Source organism: Odocoileus virginianus, chromosome 9 (genome assembly GCF_023699985.2).
Source record: "Odocoileus virginianus isolate 20LAN1187 ecotype Illinois chromosome 9, Ovbor_1.2, whole genome shotgun sequence".
Taxonomy (NCBI): domain Eukaryota; kingdom Metazoa; phylum Chordata; class Mammalia; order Artiodactyla; family Cervidae; genus Odocoileus; species Odocoileus virginianus.
Genome location: NC_069682.1, coordinates 25,353,191 through 25,364,599, shown reverse-complemented (window position 1 = coordinate 25,364,599; position 11,409 = coordinate 25,353,191). Strand labels below are relative to the sequence as shown.

Genomic DNA, 11,409 nt, shown 5'->3' with positions numbered 1-11,409 from the left:
CATCTCCAGTGCTCTGGTAGGAGCAGCCAATGGAAGCCACGGCTGGGACCCCTCCCACACCCCCTCAGTGGCATCCCTGCCTCCTGCCTCTCTCCCTCCCTCCCTCCTGGCCTGCCTGACACAGAAGTGAGGACCTGGCAACCTCAAGGTCTGCAGAATCCTCTTTGGTCCCCAGACAGCCTCAGCCTTTCCAAAGATGGCCTGGAGACAGCTGTTTCTGATCTGTCTTGCAGCCATTGCACTCCTGTCCAGTAAGTATGGGGAGGTTGCAGGATGGACCTGGTGTTAGGTGAGGCGATTTAGGTGGCCCAGGTAAACAGGGTGCCTCTTGTTAAGATGGCTGTACTTGTGTGTGCATGTGTCACATAATGCAGCACAGGGAAAAAGCTTGTCTGACAGTTTCCTGGGGAGACTGACGGCGGCTGGTACTTGTATTCAGGGCTCCAGGGCAAGTCACAGGGCCTGGGAAGGACCGCCCTGGCCTGTCTGGGGGTGAGGACTTCCCTTGGGGTGCTGCAGCCCTCACGCTGTGCTCTCGTCCCACAGTGCTGCGGGAGGGGGCCGCTGTGTCAGTGGGCATGAGGCAGGTGGCAGGACAAGAGGCACAGGATGGTGAGTACCGGGGCCGCCCGAGGGTGCGGGGTGGATGGGTTGGCTCCTGAGGTAGCCTTGGTGAGCCCGTGTGACCGGCCTCTCTCCTCGGGTTTCAGACGTGGAAGAGATTTTCATGCAGGAATCAGATGCCTTGAATTTCCTCAAGAAGCGCAGCAAGCGATCCCCTAGATCCCAAGACGAGGTCAATGGTAAGATGCTGCGGCCTGCCTTCTGCTCTTGCTCCTTCCTGTTCCTTCTCTCTCCCATAGTCAGCTGGGCTGCGGGGATGGCCAGGGACCGAGGACTCAACTCAGGTCCTCGGGTGTCAAAGTAACTGTAGCTCTGAATCAGAAGTTACACCATGTTTCTTTGACTGTAGGTCAGTCTTGATTGGCTATGCTGTCAGGGTAAGGAACAAAGAGGGACAGGGCCACATGAATGCACTGAAGCTGATGAACTGCACCTCAATTTCTGAAAGTTACAAATGTTAAGAGGGAGAACTTCCCTGGTGGTTCAGTGGTTAAGACTTTGCACTTTCACTGAGAGGACACGGGTCAATCTGCAGTTGGGGAACTAAGATCCCACATGCACGTGGAGCAGCCAAAAAACAAAAAAAAAGTTATGGGGGAAATCTATGTTCTGGTGGAGTGCGGACACAGCAGCTCAGCGTGTGCTTTCTGGATAATTTGTGGTGTACCTTTACAGGCAAGAAAGCAGGACTGCAGGCAGGAAGAGGCACGTGGGACAGGGAACTGGAAATGTGGGTTTGGTGACAGCTTTGCTGCTAAGTGGCCTTGACGACTTCCTCTCCCTGGGCTCAAGTTCCCTTATTTATAAGCCCCTTATTTAAAGAGCGGTGTTCAGCCAGCAGTGTTTTTAAGTCTTCACTTCCAATGCAGTTGGGAGACTTTTGAGCTTGGAAGGATGTTTCCTCAGCCTAAAGTTGGCCTTGGTATCCCCTGCCTGCAATGACCCTCATTTCCATGACCTGCCGACCCTTGAAAGCATTTGAGTTTTCTGTCCTTGAACTAGATTCTTCTAAGGACTCAGCTCTGACAGTCGCTGAGTCCAAGGCTTGAGTCGTCATTTCTGTGTGTCTGAATAAACTCTTTGTGCCTCTCAGCACACTCAGCAAGGTAACTCGCTCAGTGAAAATAACAGGACTGTTTTCAAATGATGGGCAAGAAGTGAGATGAAAATGCTTGGAGATAAAATTAGCTTTTATTTATTTATTTTTTAATTGGAGAAGTACAACCCACACTGGGAGTATCTCCAGGCCTCACACAATTTGGGATTTAAAGGTTAGCAAATGTCAAGAAACCCTGAAAAGACTGTGATGGAGCTTGGGCAGTTCTTGATGGAAATGAGAGAAGCAACCTTCTGGCAGGCTCCCAGTGGGGAATGGGTGTGAATTTAGGAGGCGAATAGTTTCCATCCTTTAAGGGGATTCAGAACGAGGTGCATGATTAAGCCAGAGATCTGTCACCCGGGTTGGAAGCTCAGGGTTTCAGGCATGGGTGTCCAGGACAACCTGGTGAACACCTCGGATGCACCTGAGTTCATCTGCTGTCACCCTGTCAGCTCTGGCACTGGGCAGGAGAACAATGCCCACTTATGTCTCAGGTTCAGTAAAGGAAGGCGACACTTTGATAAACAAACTTGGAAGCAAAAAACAGGCATCTCCTATCTCTAAGCTTCTGGGTAAAGATGCAGGTTACTTTACAGTGAAAGGAACTAATCAGAGGAAAGGCATGTTCCTGAGGAGGGATGTATCCTAGGTACACAGTCCATGGTATAAAAACAGCATCCAGCATCTTGTCTTATTCACTGCTGAGTCAGAGATCCAATTTGTGGCTCTCGTAGTTCCAAGATACTTCTTTTGATGAGGCTTTCACTGGAAAGCTCCATAGGCAGGAAGGCCACGAGTAGGGCAGGAGAGCTAGCAGTCCCTCAGAGTGCCTCACACAAGTATGGTGTGATTTCCTCATGTCACAGTGGGGAGACTGAGGTGCTGTTGAAAGAATTTCCTCCAGACAATCACAGTTCTCACACTGAAGAGGTCAATGTAAAGATGACAACACCATCCACCTTCAGGCCCTGTGGTGATTTCCACCATAGCAGCCACAATGTTGGGTGCAATTTATTTTCCTATCTTTTCCTTAAGCGGACTACAGACTTCTTAGGCAGAGGGACAGGATCTTTCTTACTTGCTTTTTTAATCCCAGTGCTTAGCATATATTCTGGCCATGACAGGTGCTCAAAGTTGCAGAATGGATATTCAAGTGTTAGTATAAAGTTGGATTATTCCCTCATGGAATCCATTATTTCTATCATCTGAGAGAACTAGTTTCTGGGAGGGCCAGGAAGCTTGGCTACACCACTCAATTTTATGACTAGAGCTAAATGGCTTCACCTTTTGGGGTCTCGGTCCTCTAAAGTCACAAAATGAGGTGGTTGGCTGGGATGCTCTCCTGGGTCCCTCAGGTTTTAAAGTCTATGTGAAGGGTGAACCACTGCAGTGAGGCCCCGCACTTCCCCCTCACAAACAGCCTCATCGGCACCTAAGTTTCTTATGCAGAATGACTGGTGCCCCCCTCAATGCATGTGGCTGCCCCTATTCTTGGGGGCAACTCTCGCCTTCCCCTCCCCCAGTGGAGAACAGGCAGAAGCTGCGGGCAGACGAGCTGCGCAGAGAGTATCATGAAGAGCAAAGGAACGAGTTTGAGAACTTCGTGGAGGAGCAAAACGACGGTAAGAGCTCATCAGCCGGTGACTTTTGGGAATTGGAAGCTTGTGGGAAAACCATGTGATCTGCCTATACTTTTCCTTAAATTTTATTTATTTATGTACCAAGTTTGCATTAGAGGAGGAAGATAAGAGCAGCTCTACTTTCAATTCATGTCTATGGGAGTCTCAAAAAAATAAAATAAAAAGGGGAGAAAGTCACAAAAGTAGCTACAGAACCTGAGAAGGCATGGAAGAGGCCAGAACACGGAGGGTACCCACTGGTTGGGGACTGTGGGGCTGGGGAGTTTTTGGTTGATGGTGTTTTCTCCTCCTACTTGGGAGTGCTCTGTCTCAGTACCTACACTTGTGCCATCATTCCCAGGGTTGGGTTGGGGGGATTTCAAGCTCACTTTCAAGTGGCTTGGATTTACATCAACGTCATGGCTCTAGAACTGCCCATCCTGGAAAACCTGGGACTTCACTTCCCTAGTCACTATTATCAGCATTTTGTGACTGGTGGAAGCAAACCCAACAAATGAACTCAGTTCTGTACCCTCCCCACTCCAACTTGAACATCTACAGCCCCCGGGATGGCTCCCCTCACTCAGAGCATTGGACCCCTGCAAGGTCCTATGTGGTTTGCAAACCCATCCAGTTGCTGTGAGTGTCTTATTTGGAAAGCCTTGGCCTTTGCCTGTGTCTCTCTCACTAGGCAGTCTGCACACCTCATCCCCACCCTCTGCTCCTGGGAGATGGCTCCAGCCTCGCCTTGGGAATGCTGGTTTCAGCAGGGCTTCTGGGTGTGGGCATGGGTGGATGGACACTCTACCTTCGAACCACAGCCTTCCACACTGAGGGGATTCGACTTTGTATTCATTGACTACTCTCACGTGTCACTCATGGCCAGAAACCCACAGAACATGTACAGGGTTCAGACCAGGCAGGCCAACGTGTGTGTTTATTACTTTTTTGCTCTTTCTTGAAACTTCAAGATTGAAATGCTTCTGAGTAAGTTCTTGGATGCAGATGAACATAGGCATTAAGACCCCAGTTAAGGTGACCTTTGTTAGAGAAAGTGTGATTTCATTTCTAAAGTCACCAACCTCCTCACTTGCTCGCTCTGGTGCATTTGAGAGGTGAGGTGCCCTTAGAGCATCTCTTAGTGGAAAGGACACCATCACCAGGTCCCAGAGGGCTGCAGGCCACACTGACTGTCTTGCAGGTGACACCTGCCTGAGCGCTGCAGACAGGTGTTGGGCAGGATCCTGGCAAATCGATCGTCCCAGAAAAAGCTAAGACTGTTGTAACTCGGAGGCAAATATTTCTGTTACAAATTTGTTTAACTTGGTAGACAGCTTGGGGCAAGGCATTTAAAAAATGAGAATGTGGCCTCTAAAATTCTTTCAGTGTTTTTTTTTAAACTCATAGTATCAATAACAGCACTTTATTTTGTGCATTTTTAAATGTTTCAGGTCGAAGTCCCTGGCCCCTGGATGGAAAATGTTCACTGTTTTCCTTCCACAATGAATCAGGATGAGGGGTGAGGCACCTGAGGGATGCTAGGTTCTCCAGCAAAGCTAGAGGAGACTGAAGCTTAGGCCTCGGGTGCTGCCCACAGATGAAAAGGCTGCAGGACACAGGCCTTTGGGGGATGTGGTGACAGCAGCTATTGTCATGGGTTGAGCACTTGTCCTGCCAGACTCTGTACTGAACTACATAATCCTATGGCCAGTTCTTTGGTCTTACAATTTCCAGTTTACAGTTTCAAAAACCCAGTCTTTGAAAGAATATGTGAATGTCCAAGGTGACATAGGTAGTAAGGAATTTAAACGCAGGGGTGTTTGACAGCGAAGCCCATGTTTTTGTAAACGAAGGATGATCAAATGCATCATAGAGCTTGCTATTAGCTTCTATTAACTTTCTATCTTCCCATCATTCTCCCCAAATACTCAAAAAAAAATTGTGGTAAAATATACAGAATATTAAATTTGTCACCTTCACTTATTTTTTTTAAAGTGTACAATTCAGTGGCGTTTAGTACATTCACAACCACCACCATTATTTATTTCCAAAACACTTTCATCACCTCAAATTTTGCACCCATCATGCATTAATTCCCCTATCCCCACAGCCTCTGGAAACCTCTAATATAATCTCTGTCCATACAAATTTGCCTATACTACATACTTCACAGAAGACAAATCACACAATATCTTTCTTTTTGTGTCTGGTGTGTTTCACCTAGCACGTTCCAAGGTTCATTCATGTTACAGCAGATATTAAAACCACATTCCTTTTCATGGCTGAATACACACAGACATATCTAGACATTACAGTCTATCTTCCCACATTTCATCTTTTTCACCTATTCCCACATGGTAATTCTGTTTAACTTTTTGAGGATGCTTTTTAAACACTGATGGCCTTGGGATGTCTGCTCATGGTTCAGTGGTACCTCACAGTGGCTAACAAGGACAGGGAAGTCCATGCAGTTGCAAAGAGTCCGACACAACTTACCAACTGAACAACAACAGTGGCTAACAGGCAGTCCTGAACTGGCATCAGAAGCCTAATTCCATAGCTTCACAAATGTGTTATTTGGATTCTTACCAGTTGAGCCACAACGGAAGCCCTATTCAGAAACACATCTCATCAAGGACAGAAAATTGAGATTTCTTACTCATTAAAAACTCCCTTCTGTTCTTTCTAGCTTTTTACTATGAAACATTTCAAAGATATGGAAAAATATGTATTATAACAAACCCTCATATAACCATCACCCAGAATCAGCAGTTATTAAGATTTCCCTGCACTTGCTTGGTCCAGCCCTTTTCCCAATTAGTTGTAACAACGTAACTTTATTCTTTTATTTTTTTTTAATTTTTTTTATTAGTTGGAGGCTAATTACTTTACAATATTGTAGTGGGTTTTGTCATACATTGACATGAATCAGCCATGGATTTACATGTGTTCCCCATCCCGATCCCCCCTCTCACCTCCCTCTCCGCCCGATCCCTCTGGGTCTTCCCAGTGCACCAGCCCCGAGCACTTGTCTCATGCATCCAACCTGGGCTGGTGATCTGTTTCACCCTAGATAATATACATGTTTCGATGCTGTTCTCTTGAAACATCCCACCCTCGCCTTCTCCCACAGAGTCCAAAAGTCTGTTCTGTACATCTGTGTCTCTTTTTCTGTTTTGCATATAGGGTTATCATTACCATCTTTCTAAATTCCATATATATGTGTTAGTATGCTGTAATGGTCTTTATCTTTCTGGCTTACTTCACTCTGTATAATGGGCTCCAGTTTCATCCATCTCATTAGAACTGATTCAAATGAATTCTTCTTAATGGCTGAGTAATATTCCATGGTGTATATGTACCACAGCTTCCTTATCCATTCGTCTGCTGATGGGCATCTAGGTTGCTTCCATGTCCTAGCTATGATAAACATGGTGTTGGGAAAACTGGTCAACCACTTGTAAAAGAATGAAACTAGAACACTTTCTAACACCATACACAAAAATAAACTCAAAATGGATTAAAGATCTAAATGTAAGACCAGAAACTATAATACTCCTAGAGGAGAACATAGGCAAAACACTCTCCGACATAAATCACAGCAGGATCCTCTATGACCCACATCCCAGAATATTAGAAACAAAAGCAAAAATAAACAAATGGGACCTAATGAAACTTAAAAGCTTTTGCACAACAAAGGAAACTATAAGCAAGGTGAAAAGATAGCCCTCAGATTGGGAGAAAATAATAGCAAACGAAGCAACAGACAAAGGATTAATCTCAAAAATATACAAGCAACTCCTCCAGCTCAACTCCAGAAAAATAAATGACCCAATCAAAAAATGGGCCAAAGAACTAAACAGACATTTCTCCAAGGAAGACATACAGATGGCTAAAAAACACGTAACTTTACTTTTAAAGCTAAGAAACAGAGGGAAAACCTCACTCATAAGCCCATCACTTGAAATTGACAGTGACTTCCTTTCATGAGTTTTTCAACAGTATGCTTTTGCAATCTATTTTTCTGCCGCTATGATTTTGTATTCTGTCTTAGTTGGTGAGTCTCTGGGCCAGTTTTTGCATGCGACTATCCCGAATTTGCTGGCTGAGCAGGAACGTGCAATGAACGGAATGTAGGATCCTGGTTTCTGCTCTCCTGGCAACTAGCACTAGGCCAGATCTGTAAAAGGGAGGCTTTAGATTCAGCATCCTTTTAGGCGTTTCCAGCTGAGACATTCTGTCTGTCACTCATGTACACAGGCACAATGGTTCATGTCACGGGGGTAGAGTGGATACTTTGGGGGGACTTGATGGCTGTGCCCAGATCCAAGCCCTCCATCCTCACATGAGGACTTCATCTCTTGTCCCCAGAACAGGAAGAGAGAAGCCGGGAGGCCATCGAGCAGTGGCGCCAATGGCATTACGATGGCCTATACCCATCCTATCTCTACAACCGCCACCACATCTGACCTCAGTTTGAGGGACACAGAAGATGGAGCCTGAGACATCCACCCACCCCCGGTAGTTGGGCACCTCTCCCGCACACAAACAGGCCCCTTCACAGGGCCTCAGTCGCCTAGGGCCTTCTGTTCTCACGGAAGGAAATGTCCAGGCTTGCGCTTCTTGGCAGATGATTTTCTGAGGTGAGCAAAGGCCTGTGGGGCCTCCTGGTGTCACTAGAGTTTCCCTGTTGCTTCCCCATTGCTCCCACAGAGACTCCTGGTCCACAGAAAAATGAGAAATCACAGTAAAGAAAAGATCATGTATCTGCTTACAGCTTATGAATAAAAACGCTGAATCCACACTGTATTGTCTTCTCGAATCTCATGCTGAGCGGTGCCAACTTGTCCCTCCCAAATGACAGTGGGGCTCACAGACTTTGGTGTCAGGAAGCTTGGACTCGGGAGCATGTCTCACTATTTCATCAGCCTGTCTCAGTAGTTATGTGACTGAAAGGGACCTGTAAATGCAACTGTTTGGGGAAAAACCATTCTCTGAGCCCAGGTGCTTCTCATGTCTCTGAAAAGTCTTAAGGTTCAATGGTGGTTTCTTAATGGCATTAATCAAAAGCCAGGGTTACAGTGAGGCCAGCTATAAACAAAAGTAGCCAGCAGATAAGGTTCAGTTGTAGTATTACTACTTTTTCTTCATAGTTTGTTAGAGCTTCCGTTAACAGCGTGCCAGAAACTGGGAGACTTAAAAACAGTGAACATTTATTCTCTCACAGTTCTGGAGGCTGGATGTCTGAAATCAAGGTGTTGGCAGGGCCACACTCCCTCCAAAGGCTCCAGGGGAGATCCTCCCTTGCCTCTTCTAATTTCTGGGGGCTCAGTTGTCCCCTGGCTTGTGGCAGCATCGCTCCAGTCACTCCTTGCACCGTCACGTGGCCTTTAGTCCCCATGTCTCTACACACTCCTCCCTGTGTCTATTATAAGGACACCAGTCATTAAGGGTGTCTACTACCTCAATAACTTAATTACATCTGTAAAGACCCTATTTCTAAATAAGGTCAATATTCACAGGTCTCGGGTTAGGTTTCTGTATATCTTTTCCTGGGAAACAACTCAGCCCATAGCAAGGCCCTCTCTTGTTCCAAGGGCTCTGCCTTCCTGCCACAGACTAAGCACGAGGTTACTTCCAGCCTTGCTCCCAATTGTCTTCAAGGATTCCACACTAAGAATGCAGAAAACTCAAGAACAATGTTAAGTGGGCACCTCTGCGGGATCAGAGGATCATCTTTCTTCTCAGAGATGAAGAAAAAACACCCACTCCTGGCCATCTCCCAGTCTCCTCCCCTGGGTCTTCTGCTTCCCCCTTGACTTGGGTCTCCAGCTGGTGAGTCCAACCTACTTTGGAAGTGGGTTTCCAGGGCAGTATAGGGCTACTTTTTTTTTTTTTTTGAGGAAAAGCCCTGGAGGTGGAGCAATTAGTTAGATCTAGACACTTTGCAATGAATACAAGGTAACTTTTTTAAAGACTAGGATAGAAGTCTTAAAAATACTCTAGTGATCAAGCAATTATGCACATTCCAAACTGCCTCATGTCATCATTTTATCTCCTCACACAAACTCCAAGCAGGAGCTGAACTAGCCTTGAGAAGGTAGGAAGGGTATTGGGCAAACTCTACCACTAAATGGTATTACCTGGGCAGGTGGAAGAGGGGAGCCACTCTCTTCTTAGGAGTCCTGAAATTCATTTTTGGGGCACAAGTGAAGACCCAACACAACAGAAGTCAAAGCTGTGCCCAATTTATTAAGACATGACACAATTGTGTTTACCTATCCACAGCTGAGGCTTACAGTATTTTGATTATGCTCTTTTGGGGATCACTGAGAAGTCTGCTCTAATGTTATGCAAGTCTTAGATTGTGTGTATGTAAACTGAACCTAAACTGAACCAAAAGGAAATCAGTGAAACCCAACCTGCTCAATCCACATATTCCCAATGGCCACCCACCTGCCTCTGGGCATGTTTTCAACAGACAGGCTCTTTAGGAAACCCCCTGCTTCCCACAGTGCTCACTGCAAGTACCAGGCACTTCAAATTAGAAGCTGAAAGCAGAGGAAAAAACTGGCAAGAAGCAAAAATTGCAGATGCTTCAGTACTTCATTAGTTTTTTATTATCTCACAAGACTGAAATTATTTGGAAAGAATGAGTATTTCTAAGTTTTCGAACATAAAGCTAAACAGACCAAAATGGAATTCTGCTGTCTGTCCTCCACCTCTGCAGGCTCTGGTTTACACTGGAGAATCAGTCAGCTTGAGGGGGGCAAGGGTCAGAGATGGTCCTGTCTGAACTACAGGGGAGACTCACTTGTGCATCCCACCTACTTCCTATTCCACCCTGCAAAGTAGCACAACAGGGAGGCTTGGCAAATGGGCAAGGTAGACCACCTGTGCTCTCCACGGCAAGGCACTCATGCACTCAGCACCACACAGATCAGAAATTCTTGCTAACAGGCATGCAGGAGCCACAATGCCTCTCCTCAGCTTGGTTACCCAGGAAAGGTGGGTTACCTGAGAGACGAGATTGTCATGGGGCAGGTGCAAGCTCTGCTGACAGCCAGCTCAGGTCCCGAGCCAGGGTTGCTGGCTGCTGGGCCTATGCTCTACCCACACAAAATGCCCTCTCGGTTGGCCAAAAGTCAGATGCAATGCCAGCAGATTCAGTCCTTGACCTTTAGGTTGGTAACCCCAAGTTACGAGGGTGTGTGTCTTCACATGCCCACATATGCTACAGAGAAAAGGCAAAGCACTGCTCTCTCAGCTCAGCCAGGGAACAAGAGGAGCCACAGACTGGCTCATATGGTGACACTCACTCAGCCACTGCCTTCTGGCAGGAGCCAGCAATCAGGTGCATGGCAGCCAATGAGATCTGACTCAAGGCCATACCCTGCAGCCACCTGGCTCAAAAACTGCTTCGTGCATAGGAGGGAATGCTGGAGTCATATAGATGTTAAATACCAAAAACAGTCTGGGTGAGTGGCCAGATCAAAATAACAAAATGGCCAGTCCTTGCCTCTTCAATGACTACGTTTGGCACGTTAACGCGAGATAAAGACCTCTGGCAGAAAAAATTCTATTACCTAGTTCTACCCCCACCCTTAACAAGGGCCCCATTGTATCTCAGGGTTTTAGAATTTCTTCACTCAAAGCCAACTGCAGCCATTTCTCGGGCAGGGAGAAGGATGCCAAAGCAAACAGGACTGGAATCTGGGCAGCAGAATTTCATAGGAATTACACTAATGGAGAATCCATATTTTCAGCAACTGGCCTTATCAAAAGGGTGGCCTGTGGGACACTCTTTTAACTAACTCTTCTCTGTTCTTTCCTTACTATTCCCTAGTCCTTCAGCGGTTCCAGGAAAGAGACTGAAAAACTTTCTTAAAGGATGAACTCATTGTCTTTTCACACAATTTTGTATGTTGACATTTTCTTCATCATCATCTCTCTTCTTTTAGAGTGCATGTGCTCCAAGGAGATTTTGCAACTCATTATCTTGTGCCTTTGTTTATTTAGATTTTTGGAAGGAAGTGGTAATCTTCCTGAGACCCAGAATGATTTTAA

At 46.2% G+C, this 11,409-nt stretch overlaps 2 protein-coding genes across 2 annotated transcripts in view; one reads left to right on the top strand and one right to left on the bottom strand.

Moving 5' to 3' along the window:
* The first annotated feature begins 48 nt into the window (after nucleotides 1-48).
* Nucleotides 49-8,107, top strand: UCMA (upper zone of growth plate and cartilage matrix associated). Its single transcript, XM_020881348.2, has 5 exons — nucleotides 49-251; nucleotides 547-612; nucleotides 711-803; nucleotides 3,247-3,345; nucleotides 7,714-8,107. Exons 1-5 carry the CDS (start codon nucleotides 197-199, stop codon nucleotides 7,809-7,811), a joined length of 411 nt encoding a protein of 136 aa, XP_020737007.1. The 5' UTR covers nucleotides 49-196; the 3' UTR covers nucleotides 7,812-8,107.
* MCM10 (minichromosome maintenance 10 replication initiation factor) overlaps nucleotides 6,509-11,409 on the bottom strand; it is a 43,268-nt gene continuing 38,367 nt past the window's right edge. The window contains exon 21 of the mRNA XM_070472077.1: nucleotides 6,509-6,762. The gene's annotated coding sequence lies outside the window, so the exon portion shown is untranslated. The remainder of the gene's footprint in view (nucleotides 6,763-11,409) is intronic.

Bases quoted from the DNA above. Each gene is read 5' to 3' on its own strand.
- UCMA (XM_020881348.2), top strand. From the start codon at position 197: ATGGCCTGGAGACAGCTGTTTCTGATCTGTCTTGCAGCCATTGCACTC. The intron at 252-546 runs GTAAGTATGGGG...CTCGTCCCACAG, and splicing joins AGCCATTGCACTCCTGTCCA to TGCTGCGGGAGGGGGCCGCT. The intron at 3,346-7,713 runs GTAAGAGCTCAT...TCTTGTCCCCAG, and splicing joins CGTGGAGGAGCAAAACGACG to AACAGGAAGAGAGAAGCCGG.